Raw genomic sequence first — 22,672 nt, forward strand, 5'->3', positions numbered from 1 at the left:
TGACTGCCGCAGCGACCTCCTCAACCTTCACAATCCTGACCAGCCTCAGCCGCCTCCTCCTTTTACATCTCTGACTCCCGGAGGTCTCCCGAATCACGAGAGTGGAAACGAAGACGCTCAAGCCGCCGCCATGTCCGAGGCTTATTTCCGGGTGGAGTCGGGTGCGCTGGGTCCTGAGGAGAATTTTCTTTCCTTGGACGACATTCTGATGTCCCACGAGAAGCTCTCGGTGCGCACGGAGATCCCCATGCCGCGCCTCGGCGCTTTCTTCCTAGACCGGAGCGGAGGGGCCGAGACTGACAATGCTATCCCGGAGGTAAGCCATCCCGTCTGGAAAGACTACAACTCCAAGTAGAACTTGCGGGCTTTGGGGCGCCGCGTAGCCGGGCGCGATGCCCTCTGGGATTTGTAGTTTTACAGTACAGGGAGGCCGAGCCGAACGCTGAGTCCTGTTCGCTGCGCGCCCCACTCCCACCCCCAAGCCTTCGCGACCCCTATGGAAACTAAATTTATACTGGGTCGTCAGGCTCCCTCCAGCACGGATTTCTTTTTTGAAACTATCCAAATTCAGCAATGTGTTTTCACCCGATGTGTGTTGATGCTTAAGGATCGGCGCCTACGGACCAGGGTTCTGATTACTTTTTGCCTTAAAGCAAAACAACAGTTTTGGTTTCCGTAGAAGCAAATGATGTCTGGGAGCTGCAAATTGCTATATTCGTTCCTGAAATGATGATGGCATCAGCAACCAGTTCCTGAGAGCTTTTAGTGCTGGGATCTATTACCCCTTTAGTTCTTTAACAACGCTATAGTCCCATGTTGTTACACGTAAAGAAATTGAAGCCCAGATATGTTGAGTAACTTGGCCAGGGTGCTAGGGTCTTATTGTAAGTGGTGAGCTGGGATTCGAACTAAGAACTGCATGACTTCAAATTCGAGTTTGTCCCAGGAACATGGCTTGTAATGGTTCTTATTTTTAAATATTTATTTGGCTGCGTGGGGGTCTTAGTTGCCACATGCGAACCCTTAGTTTTGGCATGTGGGATCTGGTTCCCTGACCAGGGATGGAACCGGCCCCCGCCCCCTACCCGCATTGGGAGCTTGGAGTCTTAGCCACTAGACCACCAGGAAAGTCCCATAATGGTTATTTTTTAATTTCCTATTTAACCCAAGTTTTGTTTCAGTTCAGTTCAGTCGCTCAGTCGTGTCTGACTCTTTGCGACCCCATGAATTGCAGCACGCCAGGCCTCCCTGTCCATCACTAACTCCCGGAGTTCACTCAAACTCATGTCCATCGATTTGGTGATGCCATCCAGCCATCTCATCCTCTGTCATCCCCTTCTCCTCCTGCCCCCAATCCCTCTCAGCATCAGAGTCTTTTCCAGTGAGTCAACTCTTCGCATGAGGTGGCCAAAGTACTGGAGTTTCAGCTTTAGCATCATTCCTTCCAAAGAACACCCAGGACTGATCTCCTTTAGAATGGACTGGTTGGATCTCCTTGCAGTCCAAGGGACTCTCAAGAGTCTTCTTCAACACCACAGTTCAAAAGCATCAGTTCTTCGGCGCTCAGCTTTCTTCACATCTTCACATATGAGAGTCCAACTCTCACATCTATACATGACCACTGGAAAAACCATAGCCTTGACCAGACGGACCTTTGTTGGCAAAGTAATGTCTCTGCTTTTGAATATGTTATCTCGGTTGGTCATAACTTTCCTTCCAAGGAGTAAGTGTCTTTTAATTTCATGGCTGCAATCACCATGTGCAGTGATTTTGGAGCCCCCAAAAATAAAGTCTGGCACTGTTTCCACTGTTTCCCCATGAGGTTGAAGCCAACTTTTTCACTCTCCTCTTTCACTTTCATCAAGAGGCTTTTTTAGTTCCTCTTCACTTGGGCATTTTTGTTTGGTCTGTTTTGAGTTATTTTTATCAAAGTGAGACATATGCAAAGTTTAAAAAGCCAAATAATACCCAAAGATTTATAGAAAAAAATAGGAGGCCCTGCCTTGCTCTCCCTCATGTCCTTTCCATTTCCACAGGATCTGTCTCCTTTTTTCATAGTCTCTTCAAAGTTCACCTCCATATTTCTAATTAATGTTCTTAAATTTATCTTGAGTTTTTAAACATTTAGACATTATTTTTTGACTTTCCATTAGAGTAGTCAATTAGTTGGTTCTCTTACACACTGATAAACAGAGGTGTACCGTCCATATTTTATTCATATTTCCTTCATTTTTACTAAATGTCCTTTTTCTGTTCCAGGTTCCCATCCAGGACACCAAAGTGCATTTAGTAATTGTGTGTCCTTAGGCTCCTCTTGGTTTTGACAGTTTATCGGACTTTCCTTGTTTTTAATGACCATGAATTCTGTGGAGTGCTGGCGAGGTATTTTGTTGAGAATATTCCTCATTTGGCATTTGTCTGTTGGTTTTCTCATGATTAGACTGTTTTGAGGCAGGAGACCATAGAGGTAAAGTGCCATTTTTACCACATCTTAACAAGGGTACATGCCATCAGCATGACTTGTATTGATAGGAACTTTGATCACTTGAGCTATGTGGGGTTTGTCAGGATTCTTCATTGTAAAGTTACTCTGTTTTCATTGTAAAGTTACTGTTCTCTCTGGAAGGAAGTCATTATGTACAGCTGTACTTAAGGAGAGGGGACTTATGGTCCCCTTCTTTGAGGGCATAATGTCTACATATACTATTTAGGATTCTTCTGTGTGGGAGATTTGTGTAGGAAGGTTTTTACTGACGTATTTCATTTCATTCATAGACACAGGGCTATCAGATTTTCTATTCTAGTTTTACTCTTGGTACATGGTTTTTTCGTCCTGGGAATTTGACTGTTTCACCTAAAATTTCAAATATAGTGGTATAGTGTTGTTCAAAATATCCTTTTACTATCTTTTAAACATCTGTACAACTATAGCTGTGTCCTGCTTTTTATTTTTGATATTGAGAAATTATGATCTCTTTCTTAAGTAGTCTTACTAGGAGTTTATCACTTGTAGCAGTTTTTTAAAAGAACTAAATAATGGCTCTGTCAGCTTTCTCATTTGTACCTTCATTTTTAGGTCATTTAGTTCTTATCTTAATTAGTTCTTTCCTTCTATTTTCTTTGGGCTTAATTTTCTTTGTTTTCTTGCATCCATTCACATTTTGAGATGGGTACCTAGGTCATTGATTTTTCACCTTTCTTTTTTACATTTTTAGCTGTGCTTTTCCTGTAGCTTTAACTACATTTCACAAGTTTTAATTTGATTTTCTAATTTTCACTGTGAATTCTTCTTTGACTCATGAATTATTGAGAAGACTGGTGCTTAGGTCCAAACATCTGGGGACTTTGCTACATACAGTTTGGATTTTGATTTCTGGCTTAGTTCCACAGTGGCCAAACAACATAGTCTGAATGATTTCAGTTTTCTGAAAGTTAGCATTTGCTCTAAACCGTAGCATAAGATAACCATTCGGTTTGTGCTTGAAAGGGCTTCCCTGTGGCTCAGTGGTAAAAATCCATGTGCCACGGCAAGAGACTCAGGTTCGATTCCTGGGCCAGGAAGATCCCCAGGAGAAGGAAATGGCAACCCATTCCAGTATTATTGCCTGGGAAATCCCATGGACAGAGGAGCCTGGCAGGCTACAGTCCACGGGGTCACAAAAGAGTTGAACATGACTTAGCAACTAAACAACAGCGATGTGCTTGAAAAGTTCGATATTGTGAAATCATGGTCTGCAGTACATAATCTATATGTAAATTAGGTGAAGTTTTTATTTGTTTTGTTTAGATTGTCTATGTTGTTATTGATTTTTTTGTTTGCTACTTCTCATTTACCAAAAACGGATATGTTAAAATCTCCCATGATGATTACGGATTTGTCATTTTTCCTTTTACTTCTGTTGATTTAGACAGATATTTCTATTTTTCTGATAGATTTAATGACCATTTTATTATCAAAGGTCCCTCTTTATCTCTAGTAATGCTTCTTTCTTTTGGTTACTGTTTGATAACATTTTTTCCATCCTTCTATTTTCTGTTGTCTGCAATTGGATAGTTTTTATTTACGTTAGTTAGGAAAACCTTCCCTTTGTGTCACATTTTTGTTCTTCACTCTGTTTTTGGTATATAAATGCTTTTTCTCTCTCCATTCCATCATGACATAAAACTTCAGCCCACACAGTTCATTTGTTAAGTCACAACTACATCTTCTGTGTTTGGCAGTCATTCCCCTAGAGAGAACAGGCAGTACTGATATTCATTCATTCCCTCAGGTCACGTGCATAGTAACACATTTACTACGTTACTTGTCTTTAAAACCTACAATGCTGTGTGATACAGGGCACAAAGCTTGAACTCCCTTTGTGGCTGGCAAAGGGACTGTTTGACAACAAGCGGCGGATCCTTTCAGTGGAACTTCCCAAGATCTACCAGGAGGGTTGGAGGACTGTGTTCAGTGCAGACGCCAACGTGGTGGACCTCCACAAAATGGGACCACATTTCTATGGGTTCGGCTCCCAGCTCCTGCATTTTGACAGTCCAGAGAATGCCGACATCTCCCATTCTCTCCTGCAGGCAAGTAATTGACATGAAAACCTATGGCATTGCACATGACTCAGGAGATAGCCGTGCCGGCCACCAGATGTTACTCTTACCCAGGGGAGTGTATGATTTATGCGATCAGTGTATTGTTATTCTAGGTCAGCCTACAGTTAGGCTGTGTTTGCCTATTATATATACATGTAACTATGACTTGTGTGCTGCTCTGCATATTTGCTTGCTAAAAGTTGGAACCAACAGGAAATCCTGGAAATAAGAAAGGGGTATAATGGTTCATCACAGGTGATAGGCAGAGGAGGCTCAAACCTCCTTCTGACTGAGTCCCAAACCAGATTCTTGCCTTTAAGTGTTCAGGGATTTTAAAAAAATGTATCTGATTTCTCTCTGGCACTTCTTCTTCAGACATTTGTTGGACGTTTCCGCCGCATCATGGATTCCTCCCAGAACGCTTACAATGAAGACACGTCAGCACTCGTGGCCCGACTAGATGAGATGGAGAGAGGCTTGTTTCAAACAGGGCAGAAAGGACTGAATGATTTTCAGTGTTGGGAGAAGGGGCAGGCATCTCAGCTCACAGCTTCCAACCTGGTTCAGAACTACGCAAAGAGAAAATTCACTGACATGGAAGACTGAAGTCCAGAAGAACACAGAATTTCTCCCTGTAGACTTATCCCTCCGTGCGTCCTTGATAGGAGCCAGGTTGACCTTGTAAAGGGCCAGAATCATGTCCCATCTTGTGGCTTATTCCCTGTAGCAGTGTCAGGAGTGGTATGATCTGGTGGGGAAATGACATGCTGGGGGTTGTCTCTGGCCCTCTGAGTCTTCCAGGACTGTCCTATCTGCTGACCCACAGCCTAGGCGTCCTTAGCCCAGGAACCCACAGCCAAGGTCTTTGATAAAGAAGGATCATTAACACATCACAATAGAGTTAGAACCGGGATTCATTGTGCCTGGGAGTTTGGACAGCCTTCGATGTCCAGTTTCACGAGCTCCAAAGGATGGATACAAATGGACCTTCCCTGCCTGTTGGTAAGATGTCCTCTTGAGCTGAACTGCCTCATCTTCCTTGTGGTTGTACAAAGGACAGTACCCCTGGACATGCTGGCTCTCCTTGTAAGTATCTCCTGCCACCTTCCTATGGAGAATTACCCAGTTTCCAAAAACAATTGCCAAGAATAAGGAAGGAAAAGGGGAAAGGCCGATGAATGGCCTGGCTTTTACTAAAGAGAAGACATTGTTTTCCTTTTCTGTGATGAGGGCTTCATACACTGGACTTCACAGAACTCTACAGTCAGCCTAGACGGGAAATGGTTAAACAGCTTGTTTTTGCCTCTGAGATCCTCAGTTACTTCATGCCCTCCCTAGGAAAGCTGTCAGAGAGTCCTTTGGAATTGCAAAGTAGTTATTAAAGGGTGTTAACCAGCCCTTCTTACATTGAGATCAGGACTTCAGTGCTGCTGATTAAGAGCTCTGTTTGAGGAGCTTAGCATGGCAGACGTGAGTGGGCAAGAGACCTCGGTCGTGGTTTTTTCCTCTTCAAGAAATTTTGCAATATGATTATATAGTGGATTCCTGACCAGTTACCAAGAGTCTCTGTAAGCAACCACAAAACTCTTTCCTTGGAGATCAAGGAGGAAACCTCAGCAGAGTAGGAAACAGCATCCCTGGGACCCACTGGACCTTTTGAAGGACAGGTACCTCCATGCCATGGCTCCGCTCCCAGCTTCCCACAGCGGGTGAAAATCACCTTTGTCAGTGGAAATCACAGTGGAATTTGGGTCTCCAGATTGTGCAGATGTCTAGATGCAAACTTAGAATGTCAGAAATGTTTTTTAAATGCCTGTTTTAAGATGGAACTGATGTTTTTAAAGGTTGATTTTGGTGCTAAATAAATGATCCACTTTGCACATGAATACGTTCTGTACAAGTGCTATTTCTGGAACTCGAGTACTACAGATGATCCGACAAAGCTCTCAGAGAATTTTATCTTTGATCATACTTGACAGTAATGCCCAAATAAATCCATGTTTTAGCAACTGCTCTTTTGTTTGCACAATACTCATAAATATGAGAGACATTCCCTATAGGGATGGGCTGTGTCCTAGAGAAGAGGGACTTCCATTGATGTCACAGCATTCACATGTAGCCCAGGCCCCCAGAGATAATTCAGAGTCAGTGAGAAAAGCATATTATTTAATTTTTGAATTCACAGACAGCTTTGTTTGTAAAGTCAATCCTAAGGCTGCTACCATTTTTTTTGCCACGCCACTCCGCATGTGGGATCCTAGTTCCCTGACCAGGGATCGAACCCTGGAGTTGTTGCTCAGTCTTTGACTACTGGACCACCAAGGAAGTCCCTGGTACCATTTTTTAATTTTATTAGAGACAATTTTTTGCTCAGAGGCCACATGTCAAGAATATGTGAGTACGCACATGCAAAATATATTTCATTTTAAATTCTGAACAAATTATATTGCAAGGAGCTTCTGAAGCCCCATCTCCAAATTACAGATTTGCCTTCAGTTCAGTTCAGTCGCTCAGTCGTGTCCGACTCTTTGTGACTCCGTGAATCGCAGCACGCCAGGCCTCCCTGTCTATCACCAACTCCCGGAGTTCACTCACTCATGTCCATCGAGTCAGTGATGCCATCCAGCCATCTCATCCTCTGTCGTCCCCTTCTCCTCCTGCCCCCAATCCCTCCCAGCATCAGGGTCTTTTCCAATGAGTCAACTCTTCGCATGAGGTGGCCAAAGTACTGGAGTTTCAGCTTTAGCATCATTCCTTCCAAAGAAATCCTAGGGCTGATCTTGCCTGGAGAATTCAGAATGGACTAGTTGGATCTCCTTGCAGTCCAAGGGACTCTCAAGAGTCTTCTCCAACACCAGATTTACCTTCCAGGCTGTCAATTCCAAACCTTCTTCCCCACAACCAGCCCCTAAATCAGTGTCTTGGTGCCTTCAAAGAGGTGAATTTTTTAAGTCAACAAATTGGCTCAAATACCAAATAACTCTTAACAACTTATTGACTAGAGATATATTAATATGTCTTTTGTTACTCAAACATTATTGACTGGAGTGTTTCAATATTCACTTACAAAACAAATCGCTGACCACAGGCGTCAGTTTCTACAAAAATCCCCCGGTCAATAAAAATCAAGGGGGGATGTACACTCTTTCCTCTTAAAGGCTCTTTCCCCAGGTAATTGTGGCCTTAATTATATACAAAGGACCTCACCATCTTCAGGCTTTTCATTGAAGTACAAGCTGGGCTGCTGAGAGGAGTGGAGGCTTGGTCTCCTAGGTCAGTTCCTTGCACTCTCTTGACTTCTATGGTTTGGACAGCTCCAGCCTCAGTCCTTGGACCTCTCCTAACCATTCTGACTCCCTCCAGTGTCATTTGTCAAGTTTTAAATACCACCTCCTATACACTGCTGCTGCTGCTGCTGTGTCGTGTCCAACTCTGTGACCCCATAGATGGCAGCCCACCAGGGTCCCCCGTCCCTGGGATTCTCCAGGCAAGAATACTGTACACGGATAACCCCCAAATTCCATCTCCGTCCAGACCTCCTTTAAACTCCAGACTTGCAGCTAACCACCTTGATATTCCCCTTCAACATCTGATCCCATGGTGGCTAGAACTGAAGCCCTGATCTTACTCTCAGTCTCTTCTTGTCCTCTCTGTCATCTCTGTTTCTGACCACTCCATCTTTCCCTACTGCTTATGACAAGAATACAGGAATCTTCCTTGGCCGTCTTTCTCTTACTCTCCTTATCCTTTGGGTCAACTTTCAAAACATTGGCAGAACCTGCCCACATCTTCCCCACCTCCACTCCTGTCTGGAATGGCTGTGGCCACCTTCCACCTGCCTCCCTGCATTATTCACCACCCCCACCCCTAGCCTTCAGATTCTTCTTGCCAAAGCAGCCAGAGTGGTCTTGTTTAATCAGGGACTACCCTGGTGGTCCAGTGGTTGAGACTCCTCACTCCCAACGAGGGAGACCTGGGTTCAATCCCTGGGTTGGGAAGATTCCCTGGAGGAGGGCATGGCAACCCACTCCAGTGTTCTTGCCTGGAAAATCCCATGGACAGAGGAGCCTGGCGGGCTACAGTCCATGGGGTTGCAAGAGAGTCGGACATGACTGAGTGACTAAACAGCAGCAGTCAGGGAACTAAGATCCCCGAATGCCAGGGGGTACAGAGAGGAAAAAAAAAACACAAAGAAGCAATCAGAGCTTATTACTTCTCTACGCAAAACCCTCCCTTGTCAGGAAAAGGCCACTCTTGTCATCAGTTCAGTTCCATCGCTCAGTTGCCGACTCTTTGCAACCCCATGGACTGCAAAACGCCAGGCCTCCCTGTTCATCACCAACTCCTGGAGCTTGCTCAAACTCATGTCCATTGAATCGGTGATACCATCCAACTATCTCATCCTCTGTCGTCCCCTTCTCCCACCCTCAATCTTTGCCAGCATCAGGGTCTTTTCAAATGTCAGCTCTTCACATCAGGTGGCCAAAGTATTGGAGTTTCAGCTTCAACATCAGTCCTTCCAATGAACACCCAGGACTGATCTTTAGGATGGAATGGTTGGATCTCCTTATAGTCCAAGGGACTCTCAACAGTCTTCTCCAACAGTTCAAAAGCATCAGTTCTCTGGCGCTCAGCTTTCTTTATAGTCCTACTCTCACATCCGTACATGGCTATTGGAAAACCCATAGCCTTGACTAGACAGACCTTTGTTGGCAAAGTAATGTCTCTGCTTTTTAATATGTTGCCTACATTGGTCATAACTTTTCTTCCAAGGAATAAGTATCTTTTAATTTCATGACTGCAACCAGTATCTGCAGTGATTTTGGAGACCAAAAAAATAAAGTCTGCCACTGTTTCCACTGTTTCTCCATCTATTTGCCATGAAGTGATGGGACTGGATGCCATGATCTTTGTTTTCTGAATGTTGAGCTTTAAGCCTACGTTTTCACTCTCCTCTTTCAGTTTCATCAAGAGGCTCTTTAGTTATTCTTCACTTTCTGCCATAAGGGTGGTGTCATCTGCATTTCTGAAGTTACTGATATTTCTCCTGAAAGTCTTAATTCCAGCTTGTGCTTCATCCAGCCCAGCATTTCTCATGATGTACTCTGCATATAAGTTAAATAAGCATGGTGACAATATATAGACTTGACTTACTCCTTTTCCTATTTGGAACCAGCCTGTTATTCCATGTCCAGTTCTAACTGTTGCTTCCTGACCTGCATACAGATTTCTCAGGAGGCAGGTCAGGTGGTATTCCCATCTGTTTCAGAATTTTCCACAGTTTATTGTGATCCATACAGTCAAAGGCTTTGGCATAGTCAATAAAGCAGAAATAGATGTTTTTCTGGAACTCTCTTGCTTTTTCAATGATCCAGTGGATGTTGGCAATTTGATCTCTGGTTCCTCTGCCTTTTCTAAAATCAGCTTGAACATCTGGAAGTTCACAGTTCACGTATTGTTGAAACCTGGCTTGGAGAATTTTGAGCATTACTTTGCTAGTGTGTGAGATGAGTGCAATTGTGTGGTAGTTTGAGCATTCTTTGTCATTGCCTTTCTTTGGGATTGGAATGAAAACTGACCTTTTCCAGTCCTGTGGCCATTGCTGAGTTTTCCAAATTTGCTGGCATACTGAGTGCAGCACTTTCACAGCATCATCTTTCAGGATTTGAAATAGCTCAACTGGATTTCCATCACCTCCACTAGCTTTGTTTGTAGTGATGCTTCCTAAGGCCCACTTCACTTCACATTCCAAGATGTCTGGCTCTAGGTGAGTGATCACACCATCGTGATTATCTGGGTTGTGAAGATCTTTTTTGTACAGTTCTTCTGTGTATTCTTGCCACATCTTCTTAATATCTTCTGCTTCTGTTAGGTCCATACCATTTCTGTCCTTTATCGTGCCCATCTTTGCATGAAATGTTCCCTTGGTATCTCTAATTTTCTTGAAGTGATCTCTAGTCTTTCCCATTCTATTGTTTTCCTCTATTTCTTTGCACCAATTAACAAGGAAGGCTTTCTTATCTCTCCTTGCTCTTATTTGGAACTCTGCATTCAAATGGGTATATCTTTCCTTTTCGCCTTTGCTTTTTGCTTTTCTTCTTTTCACAGCTATTTGTAAGGCCTCCTCAGGCAGCCATTTTGCTCTTTTGCATTTCTTTTTCTTGGGGATGGTCTTGATCCCTGCCTCCTGTACAATGTCAAGAACCTCCGTCCATAGTTCATCAGGCACTCTATCAGATCTAGTCCCTTAAATCTATTTCTCACTTCCACTGTATAATCGTTAGGGATTTGATTTAAGTCATACCTGAATGGTCTAGTGGTTTTCCCTACTTTCTTCAATTTAACTCTCAATTTGGCAATAAGGAGTTCATGATCTGAGCCACAGTCAGCTCCCAGTCTTGTTTTTGCTGACTGTATAGAGCTTCTCCATCTTTGGCTGCAAAGAATATAATCAATCTGATTTCGGTGTTGACCATCTGGTGATGTCCATGTGTAGAGTCTTCTCTTGTGTTGTTGGAAGAGGGTGTTTGCTATGACCAGTGCATTCTCTTGGCAAAACTCTATTAGCCTTTGCCCTGCTTCGCTCTGTGCTCCAAGGCCACATTTGCCTGTCACTCCAGGTGTTTCTTGACGTCCTACGCTTGTCATACTAGTACCATTTGTTAAAAGTCTGTCTTTACCCCAGTGGTTGGGTATTGAATTTTCTGCTTATTTAGCAGAAATAACTTGTTCCTCATTTTAAATAAAAATTTCACCATCTAAGAGATTTCTGAGCATTTTTGAGACCTTCTTTTTAATCTCTCAGCACCACTGAACCTCTGAACCACTGAACCTGAGAAGTTTCTGGAACCACTGTGTCTGACATAGTGAAACTGGAATGCAGAAATATGAGCCTCTCACTCAAGTTCATATAGAAGTTAGTCCCACTCTGAGTCTCTCTGTTATTTTCTGTTCCACCATCCTTCAAGAAATATGAGGAAAGCTTTTCATCTTTATGCTTGAGACAGACAATTGTGTTTAAGTAAAAATATTTTACACTGATCTTGGCAAAAGAAAATAATTGTGGAGGCCATACATGCATTTCTGAAAGTAGGTGTCTTTGTGTTCAAGAGAATAATCTATACTTGAAGTAACTTGTTGCACAAAATATAGGCTAGATGCTTAAACTCTGAGAATTACTCCAAGAACCTTAATTTCTTCTGGAAACCCGGCTTTCCCTAACTTTAATTAGTCCTTATCTTATGTAGGTAAACTGAAATTTTCAATATTGATTGCACATAGAAACAATTTTTAAAAGACAACTGAATGCCCTGAACCTAAAGAAAAGTGTCTACAGTTTGGAATTCTCTTGCTAATTCTTGATAGTGGCATTTTGAATGAATAATAAATCTTCCATCATTAATGAGTAGTGAATAAAATATATAGGGAATCAAGAGCAAGTCTGAGAAAATATACAGCTACCCTCTAATGAGAGCAGATGATTAACACAGGTGACAGGCCCAGCCTGTCTTTGTTTGAGCTCATTTTGTTGGTTTTTCTAGGCTTCTGCCTTTCTGCCTCGCTAATTAAAGGAGACATGGTGCAAGGAGACACAGCCAGACACAGCTTGCTTGCCAAGCAGCCTTCCTCTAGGACACGAAACGAACCTTCTCCTTCCGGGCTGTGCTCTCCTGTTGCCTGCATTGTGAGCTAAAGGAAGGTATTCAGCTGGCCAGAAAGTTTCTTCTGGTTTTTCCAAAGGATCGAATGGAAGCCCAATGCACAGGAGACCACATCCAGAAGCCAGATCCTATCTGTCAGAGATCAGAGTCAAGTCAACTAAAGGGGCATCATTTCATTAAACGTTTTTATTTGAAAATAATTTCAGACTTATACAATAGTTGTAAAACTAATATAGAGAGTTCTTCTATATCCTTCACCCAGCTTTCCCTAACATCTTACACAATCGTGGTACATTTATCAAGTACGTTAACTAAGTCACAGGCTTGTCAGATTTCACCAGACGTTATGTCCTTTTACTCTTCCAGAATCCAATCCAAGCTTCTACTTTGTATTTAGGGAGGAATATTTGTTTTTGATGTGGACCATTTTTACAATGTATATTTAATTTGTTACAATAATATTTCTGTTTTGTGGTTTTGGGTTTTTTTTTTTGGCTGTGAGGCATGTGGGATCCTAGCTCCCCACCTGGGATCAAACCCGGCCTTGCTGCACTGGAAGACAAAGTCTTAATCAATGGGCCACCAGGGAGGTCCTGGGAGCAGTCATTTTTGAGAACAGTTTTGACAAATAAAACAGCATCAGACTCTTCCCTCTGTTAATTTCAGAAGGTAGGCTCATTGAAAAGGTGTCTTTTCCTTGGGTGCATAACTGGAGCCAAGTAGGAGCCTAGCAGGGCTTGCTCAGGAGCAAGCTGTCGGTGGGCTCCTCAAGAAGGGAGAGAGGATTTGCTTTTCACCTGAAATTTTCACTTTTCCCCCAGTCCTTGCATCTAATGGGAAACAGCCATTTTCATTTTACCTCAAGCTTTTCGCTTTCTGTCTGTGACAGCAGTAACTTGATTTTCTCCCCTTTCCATTCTGACACATACTCGCTAATTTTCTTTGTGTCTAAATTAGTTTAAAATGAGCTTGGCTTTATACACCAACATTATTAACAAATGTCAGCACGGCTCTGAAAATAGTGGTTGGGACCTGCTGCTGTTTCAGAACCCATAAAGGGAGTGCAGAGAACCAGCTCATCCTTGCAGTCTTCTCCCACCTATGGCCAATTTAAAAGAAGGAAAAAAAATCCCAGAGGTTTATAGCTTTGTGACATTCTCTGCTCCTGTATCACCCTTGAGACAGAAGTTTTTTTTGATTCTCACATGATTTGCATGACCCTCTTTCTGGGCGACTAAAATTCTTCCCTGAAGATAGTTTATTTGGCTGCAGGAAAGCAGTACTGTGTGCTAAGTCGATGCAGCCATGCTAAGTCGATGCAGCCATGTCTGACTCTTTGTGACCCCATGGACTGTAGCCCACCAGGCTCCTCTGTCCATGGGATTCTCCAGGCAAGAATACTGGAGTGGGTTGCCATGCCCTCCTGCAGGGGATCTTCCTGACTCAGGGATCGAACCTGCAACTCTTAAGTCTCCTACATTGGCAGGCGGGTTCTTTACCACTAGCACCATCTGGGAAGCCTGTGAGGGGAAAAAGCAGGAAAGCAGATGAGGACCTAAAAGTTACAGATGTAGGTGCAGCAAACGAGACAGGTGAGAGAAAGATGGTGTGATGTGTTGAAAGAAATGTGTAGTGAGGAGGCATTTTTTGATGCTTGAAAAAAGAAACCAGTGGTCAAAAGCTACCATTGTTGGGGTCACTGGAGGGAGAGATGACAGCAGTTGTTCCCGGAGAGTGGCTTTATCTTAATGGGAACAAGAGGGCTTGGCACTTGGCTATCTCTTAGGTTCAAGAGCAAAACATTTAAAAAACCTTTCAAAAGACGCTGTCATTTTCTAATTTAGCATCGTGTGTTCACGCATTTCTGCATCCAAGAGGACAGATAAAAATTAAGTAAAGTGCTTCTCTTCCAGTCACTGAGCAGTCCAGGAAGTGTTTTCTGAGGCTTTGAGCCAACTTAGCCCCTGATCAACATTTCAGAAGGTTCTACTGGCTGAATTTTCAGATTGTTTCAAAGATTTGCAGGGAGTGAAAGTGAAGCGTAAGTTGCTGAGTTGTGTCCAATTCTTTGCGACCCCATGAACTGTAGCCCACCAGGCATCTCTGTCCATGGGATTCTCCACACAAGAATACTGGAGTGGATTGCCATTCCCTTCTCCAGGGGCTCTTCCTGACCCAGGCAGATTCTTTACCATCTGAGCCACCAGGGAAACCCCAAAGCACATCATATAACATGATACACCACGTTTATATATAGTCAACAGTGAAAATCAGTGTTCTCCAATGTTTAAGGCATTTTATTTTTTAAATAAAAAAATTTTATTTATTTTTTTAAAATTGTATTTATTTATTTTGTTTATATTGTATGTATTTATTTTGTGTATATTGTATGTATTTGTTCTGACTGTTCTGGATCTTTGTTGCTATGTGGGCTTTTCTCTAGTTGTGGTGAGCAGGGGCTCCTCTCTGGTTGCAGTACTTGGGATTCTCACTGCGGTGGCTTCTCTTGTTGCGGGGCATGGCCTCCAGGACACCTGGGCTTCAGTAGTTGTGGCTCCCAGACTCTAGAACACAGGCTTATGGGCTTGGTTGCACACAGGCTTAGTTGCTCTGCAGCATGTGTGATCTTCCTGGATCAGGGATCAAACTGTGTGTCCTGCATTGGGAGGCGGATTCTTTACCACTGAAGCCCTGTAAGGCATCTTTAAAAGAAATCAATAAAAACTGGAAAAACCTCACTCCATTTTGAAAGACTGTTATTTCCACAGACCATTGTGATTTGAAAAGGCTTTTCTGCTGCTGTAAAGTCAAACAAAGAAACCATAGGGAAAAAAAAGTCTTGGCTTATCGTAGATGCATCTGTTGAGTCAAGCGTTTAGCTGAGTTACATGGAGGTGGATGAACTGCCTTGCTTAATTATGGCTCAAGCACATCCACCTCCTTCAATCTCATCCACACCACGTGGCAAGGTCCCTTGGGGACTCACGTGGTGAAATAAATCTCTCAGGAAAGAGCTTGTGTCTTCAGGCCTCCGAGATGGCCTTTAACCCGGGAAAGCCAAAGACAGAGAACTAATGTAGGGGTGACTTCGCACTATTATTCTCTGGGGGACCCCTTTGTTCAGTGATGCCATGCCTGTTCCCTTAGAAGTGTAATGGACAGTAAATGTCTCCTGGATGGCCCGCTCATTCCCTCTCTGATTCTTGCCAAAGTGCAAGAAGGTGCAAGCCAGTTTTGCCAGTTTGAGGGTGGCCTGGGAGCCAAGTCAGCCGCAGTTTACCCAGATCTCTCTCTCCTGTCCACGGGATTGTTCTCTGTGCCTCTTCTCACCTCTTCTCCAGCCTCCAGTCTGGGTTTTGTGCCCAGGATTTGTTTTGGAGGCTTCAAAGACAGCGTCATGCCTGCCCCTTCCAAATTCTTCCCAGAATAAACAGATGGTGGAGGAATGGAGAGTTCTTATCATCTCCCTACACTGGTAGCTGCTACCCAGTGGTTTAGAGCTGATGGAGCCCATAAGGATTAACTGTTTTCCAGGCTGGTAAAATAACTCTTTATCATGTTACATTTAATACATGGAAAGGAATTTATGTAACATATCTTTAGATTATGAAGCGTTATAATAACAAGAACGCACAGAATCTTCCAGGCACTAAAGTTCTAGAAAATTATCAATGCTTCTGGTTCCTTCTGCATGATTTCCTGCTGCCCCCACCCCCAGAGTTACCATGATCTTGGGTTTTATGTTTATTATCTCTTTAAAAACTGCTTTTCACCTGGGAGAGGAGCACTGACATATATACACTAGCACGTGCAGAACAGACCGCTAGCGGGCGGGAGCTCAGTTCGGCGCCCTGTGAGGACCTAGAGGGCGGATGGAGGCAGCGGGAGGGAGACACTGACAGCTGCTTCACTTCATTGTATGGAAGAAAGCAACACAACATTGCAAAGCAGTTATTCTCCAATAATAAGAAAGATTTTATTGAAGTATGGTTGCCTTACAAAGTTGTGTTAGTTTCAGGTGTACAGTCCCTTTGTTTTATATATCTGATGAGTATGTTGTTTTGATTTGGTTTTGGACTCTGCAAAAATAATACCCTGCCACATGCGTGTTTCTTTCACTCAATTTTACATTTAAACTTTCACCCATGTTTTTGCAGTTCATTTTTACTGCTGAATGACTCTCTATTCTGGAAACATGCCATGATCTCTATAAGCATTCTCTCATTACTGGACATTTGGTCTGTTTCCAGTCCTTTTTTCTGTTATAGACATTGTCACTGTGCGTATTTGTGCTCATATCTGAATTATTTACTTAAGAATCTCTCTTGGGGAAGTTTCACCTGAAAGTTAAATTGCTGGCTTGTAAATTCTGTGAGTGCTCAAGTTCACAAGATGCTGCCAGAATGTACCAGATTACTCTCCCATCTGCTATGTATGAGTCCTCATCATCAGAGTTCTTAATTTTTGCCCAGTTAATGGGTATAAATTGATACCTCATAGTGATGCTGATTTGCGTTTTCCTGAGCACCAATGAGGCCGAGTATTTTATTGTATGTTCATGGACCATTCATGCTTCCTCTTCTGTGAAATTCCCTTTTATGCGTCTTACCCATTTTTCTATGAGGACATTTGTCTTTTTCTTACTGACCTATAGAAGTATTCTGAATAGGAATCGATTATCTGTGTTGTAAAATAAAAAAAACTCCCAGTTTGTGGCTTGTCCTTTAATTTTCTTTGTGGTATCTTGAATAGAAAAGTTCTTAACCTACCTTTTTTTTTTTAATAGAAGAGAAAATGGGCACAAATAGGTAAGAGGAATTTTCAACATAAAAGTGTTACTGTAGAAGAATGACATTGGACCCTTACCTAAAACCAAATACAAAAATCAACTCAATATGGGTTAAAAATCGAAACATAAGAGTTTCAGTTTTGCAAGATAAGAAAGTTCTAGAGATCTGTTGCACTACAGTGTGAATACATATAACACTGTTGAACTGTACACTGAAAGTGGTTAAGATGGTACATTTTTATATTATTTTTTACCACAATTAAAAATTTTTAATGTTGTAGCTAATAATAGCTATTATTTATTGAGTGCTTACTCTGTGCCAGGCACTGCAACATCCACTTTATACACATTATCTTATTATCTCATTTACTCTTTACAACAACTCCGAGAGAGAAATTATTGTTTCCCCTCATTTTCCAGAGATAGAGACAGGCTCAGTGAGGTTAAACAACAAGGTCACACAGCAACAAGTGCTGAGCCTAGGGCTGGAACCCTGATCCAGGTGCTCCTGAAGGCAGATCTTTGCTGCTCCGCTGCACTGACCAGTAAGCAGCAAGAGCCCAGCCAGGAGCCGTGGACATCCTCTTCCCACCACACCACCGGCCATCTTTACTCTTCAGCACTGGTCCTTCCAACACAGCTTCCACACCATTACTCCTAAATACCTCCTTTGGGAACATTGGCCCAAGCTATGCCTACGTCATGTAACCATTATCTGCAATATAAATAGGACTCGTCTTTCTGTTTCAAAACACTGCTCATGTCATTGACAATTCATGCTCATTCCTGAGATACAAGTTACTATTTTTGAAGAGTTATTTTGTGTGGCATCTCGCCCCAGGGGCCCTTGGCCTGCTTAATCTGGTATCTTAATTGGCAGAACACAGTGCAGCCCTCTGGATTTGATTATGTGTCTAATCTGCAACTGTGGCTGTTCCCAAGCCTCCCCTTCCTCCCTCCATTCCCACCCCAACCCCTGGCTCAAAACGAAGTGCTGGGTGGCTGAGGGTTGGCCGGATGGCAGGCAGGTTTGCAGAAAGAAGAGCCCATGGGGCAAGACTGGCTGGTTTTCCAGCCACTTCCAGTGTGGATTTCACTGAGAACAGAAGCTAATCCCATTCCTTCACTTCTCCAAGGATGCTGTATCCCAGCGGTCCCTAACCTTTTTGTCACCAGGGACCGGTTTCATGGAAGACAGTTTTTCCGTGGACCAGGGTTCTCAGCATGATTCAGGCACATTGTAGTCATTGTGCACTTTATTTCCATGATTGTTACACTGGATTATATAATGAAATAATTATACAGTTCACCATAATGCAGAATCAGTGGGAGTCCTGATCTTGTTTTTCTGCAACTAGACAGTCCCATCTGGGGGTGAAGGGAGAGCACTGGGGAGCAGCTGTAAATACAGATGAAACTTTGCTCACCTCCTGCTGTGTGGCCCAGTTCCTAACAGACCATGGACCATTACCCATCTGGGGGTTGGGGACCCCTGCCCTACCCTGTGACTGCACCCAGTGTGGGGTCTACAGCGGGGAGAGGGATGTCACTCCTCCCTGCCCTTGTGGAGTTTACATTCTCAAGGGGAGTCAGATCTGATCAACACAGGATCTGTGATGTGAATTAAAGAGTGTTGGAAGGGGAACAGCTCAGGGGACCGTCTTTCAACTGTGTTCATAGAAGGCCTCTCTGAGTTAGGGTGGGAGTTGGCCAGGTGCAGAGCCCAAGAAAGAACATTCCAGGCAGTGAGGGTAGCAGGTGCCAAGGTCTTGGGGCAGGAAAAGGGGAGGGGTGGTCTGTGGCTTAGGCTGTTCTGAGGAGAAGAGAGCAGGAACATGGAGGGCAAGGATGAGAATGACAGATAGGGAGGTGGGGAGAAGGAAACAGGGGCAGACCATCACAAACAGGAGGCCATACAAATTGCCTGAGAGCCAATGGCTGAAGCACCATCCCAAGGTTGGGAAAGGAGTGGAAGGGAGGTCCTGAAGCAGTGAGTCTCAGAGTGTGGCCCCCAGACCAACAGCATCGCACCACCTGTGAACTTGTTAGAAACGAAGGTTCTCAGGCCCCACCTCAGACCTACCACATCCCTGGGAGCACAAAGCACCAAGCTTGTGCCCAGTAGATGCTCCATTGATTGAATGGTTGAATTGCGAGCTGTCCACCTCCAGAATGTGCCCCTGTGTTAAAATGCAGAGTCCTGTGGTGGGGGCACACAGTTGCCAGCAGGTCGCATCCACCCTGGCATGGAATAAGGATGGGGCCTGGCTCACGTGGGTCTGACTGATTTCAAGGTGCAAAAGTAGAGACAGAAATGCATGTCTACAGTTCTGCCAAGTGAAACTTCACACTTGGCCTCCGTGTGCCCTGGGGTGGTGCTTCAGACTTTTACGAGGTGTGGAAGGAATTAATATTCATTGGAAGACTTTCAACTGGTCTTGAGTTATAAAAGTCAGCCAAAAAAAAAAAAAAAACACCACAAAAACACAAAAAACACCCCACCATGTAGAAGGAAAATGATGTTATCAACCTCAGTTGACTTAAGACCAGCTGCAGAGGATGTAACCAAATTATCGGTTAAGGAAACTTACCTTGGGGGTGAGAGGGACCCCAAGACATCAGTCCCCCATAAACCCCCACCCAGGGTGCTTTTGGAAAGAAAGTTTTCTGCCTGAGCTCAGAACAGAATGCTCAGTGTTAATAAGCATCTCCTCCACAGTGCTGCAGAGCATCAGGCCAGGACACTTTAATTGCTCTGAGAGAAACAAGTTAATGGGGTTTTAATAAAAATACAACCCAAATAGGCATTGAGTCCCCAGTTTTCTGCAGCCAGGGTTTCAATTCCACAGGTGTTAGAGCTGGTCCCCTTTATGCAGTGAGACCCTGTTGAGAATTACAGAAGGGAAATGGACTCATGCTTTCAATATTTTAAAAGTCCACAAAAAGCAGTTTGAGAACTCTTTTCATTATGGCCTGTTCTGTAGAGAAAAAACAGGTCAAATCAGGTCCCCAAACCACCATAGACATTAAAAGCTTGGGGGTGGGCGGTCTGGTACCAGTGTGGCCAGTGAAGACCATCAGCTGCTTCTCCAGCCGGTTCAAAGCTTTAGAAAGTAAAAAGGGTGCTGGTTTTTTGTTTTTTTTTTTAAATCTCATTAGTGGTTTAGGCAGGATCGTTTAGTAATGAAAGGTCCAGGCCTTGGGCTGAAGTCACCGGGTTCAAATCCCACCTTGGCCACCTAAGAATGGCCTGGCTTGGGGACAAGTTGGGTACCTCTGTGCCTCATTTTCCTTATCTGTAAAATGGTGTTGCGATCGTATTGGTTTCACACTGTCTTGCGAGCACTAGATGCGTGGTCCGTAAAGTGCTCAGAGCAGCGCCTCGCCCATGGTGGTAGTGGTAGTAGTGTTAGTCGCTCAGTCGTGTCCGACTCTTTGCGGCCCCATGGACTATAGCCCTCCAGGCTCCTCTGTCCATGGGATTCTCCAGGAAAGAATAATAGAGTGGGTTGCCATGCCCTTCTCCAGGTTATCTTCCCGACCCAGGGATCAACCCTGGTGTCCTGCATTGCAGGCAGGTTCTTTACCATCTGAGCTATAGGGAAGCCGTTCGCCCATGGTCCTTGAAAAAAATAATGCTGGCTAGTGGGGCAGACTGGGGATCAAGCAGATGTGAGGATTTCAGACAGGCATAGTCCCAAGAAGCAGATACATAGGCTAATGAGATGGAGAGACTGGGATTCAGAGGGGTGGAGTGTAAGGAGTAGCTAGGTTCACAGAGGCAGTGAGAGCAGAGACCCCAGGGAAGGGCCAGGGTGGCTGGAACACAGTGGAAGAGGAGAAAGCAAGACGTGGTTGTAGCCACAAGCGAGGGCCAGCTCCTACAAGGGCTCAGAGATCAGGACAAAGGTATTACTATAAAAGCAACGAGCAAATTCGGAAGCGAGCGAGCGAGCCGAGTTACCTTTTTAAAAGCTCAGAGACCGTTCTGGCTGTTGTGCAGGAAGAGACGGGGTCCCGGAGAGATGGCCTTTGGGAACCAGAAGACTTGTTAGGCAGCCACTGCGATCACGCAGGGAGAGACAAAGATGCCTAGACCAGCAGTGGGGATGAAAGAAGTGCAGGGAGCAGAGGACGCCGTGATGACGGATGGTGGGGGAGGGAGAGAGGTGCGGGTCCAGATGACATGCAGGTTTGTGGCCTCGGGAGAAACAGGTTTGGGCCAAGATGCTGTCATCTCACCTGGCTAACCATGCCGGCCGTGGCTCCTTCACCTTGTCACTGTGCCTTGTGCAAGTTTCTCGGGGCCGGCTGGGTGCAGTTTCCCACTTGGCTTTTGTCTCTTAATTTCCACACTGCTCCAAGACCTCACGATCGCTGCTCATGCTTAGGGCATAAGAATGTGCTGTAGGACTGCTCCCCATTTACATAACCTTCTGCCCCTGGCCGGTGACTGAGCCTGTTTCTAATCCTGACAGTAACCAGGACCCTGGTCCTTCCTGAGGCTTCCTGGCAGCTTGGACTTGGAGCCTGTGAGCCAGCCCCATGGTGGGGTGCCAGAGAGCCGGAGGGGAGCATTTTGGAGTTTGGAAGCTTTTTAAATTTTATAACTGTTTCGTAGTTTTACTGTGTGCATTTTGTTTGGTTACATAAATAATATGTAAAAGATTCAGGCGATCCAGAACAGAACATAAAGTCCCTTCAGCATCTCCTCCCCACCCAGCTCCCAGGGCCTCCCTGCGAGTCAGCATCATCAACAACAGGCGGCTTCCTTCCAGTCCCCTTTCAGCACTTTCACACTCTTACACACATTTTTATGTATGTTGGACCTTATTATACATTCTGTTCTGTAAACTTCCTTTTATTATTTTGTCTGAGAGAGATCTAACTACTGTTTTCTTTTGTTAACAACTGCACAGTTTTTATAATATGGTGGTATTATATTTTATTGAATATTTTATTTACTCACCTTCTCTGAGGGTTTGGCTGTTTACTAATTTTCTCAGTAATGCTGCCGCGAATGTCATTAGGCTTACATTCGGGCTCACATGCAAGGATTTCTGTCAAACGTTCCTGGAAATGGAATTGCTGGGTCAAAGGGCAAATACACTTAAAATTTTGAGAGCTACCTCCGAATTGTTTTTCCCAAAGCTGCCTTTTTCTTAAAAAAAAAAAAAAAAAATTTCCTTTGGTTACAAAAAGTAATTTGTGCTCTTGCAAAAAAATGTAAAGAATACAAATAAGACCAGAAAAGAAATTTTAACACACGCATAATTCCAGCATCCTGGAATGACAGTTGTGAACATAAAATCTATTTATTTGAGTCTTTTTATAGTACTTATATGTACATATGGATTTTTAATGAAAATGTATTTATAATGTGTAGTCTTTTTAGAAGGAGAAGGCAATGGCACCCCACTCCAGTACTCTTGCCTGGAAAATCCCATGGACAGAGGTAGGCTGCAATCCATGAGGTCGCTAAGAGTCGGACACGACTGAGCGACTTCACTTTCACTTTTCACTTTCATGCATTGGAGAAGGAAATGGCAACCCACTCCATGTTCTTGCCTGGAGAATCCCAGGGACGGGGGAGCCTGGTGGGCTGCCGTCTACGGGGTTGCACAGAGTCGGACACGAC

The 22,672-nt window shown here is 44.0% G+C and overlaps 1 protein-coding gene and 1 long non-coding RNA gene across 2 annotated transcripts; one reads left to right on the top strand and one right to left on the bottom strand.

Annotated features, from left to right (window-relative positions):
- GINS3 (GINS complex subunit 3) lies at nucleotides 1–6,470 on the top strand. Its single transcript, NM_001076136.1, is given in 3 exon segments — nucleotides 1–316; nucleotides 4,339–4,572; nucleotides 4,960–6,470. Coding segments are annotated over 3 exon segments (651 nt in total). The 5' UTR covers nucleotides 1–130; the 3' UTR covers nucleotides 5,191–6,470.
- An 8,115-nt stretch (nucleotides 6,471–14,585) lies between these two features.
- LOC132342815 (uncharacterized) lies at nucleotides 14,586–21,811 on the bottom strand. Its single transcript, XR_009491334.1, has 2 exons — nucleotides 21,277–21,811; nucleotides 14,586–21,064 (listed from the first exon to the last, which is right to left on the bottom strand). It is a non-coding gene; the product is annotated as an uncharacterized lncRNA (long non-coding RNA).
- Nucleotides 21,812–22,672: the final 861 nt, after the last annotated feature.

This window comes from Bos taurus, chromosome 18 (genome assembly GCF_002263795.3).
Source record: "Bos taurus isolate L1 Dominette 01449 registration number 42190680 breed Hereford chromosome 18, ARS-UCD2.0, whole genome shotgun sequence".
Lineage (NCBI taxonomy): Eukaryota > Metazoa > Chordata > Mammalia > Artiodactyla > Bovidae > Bos > Bos taurus.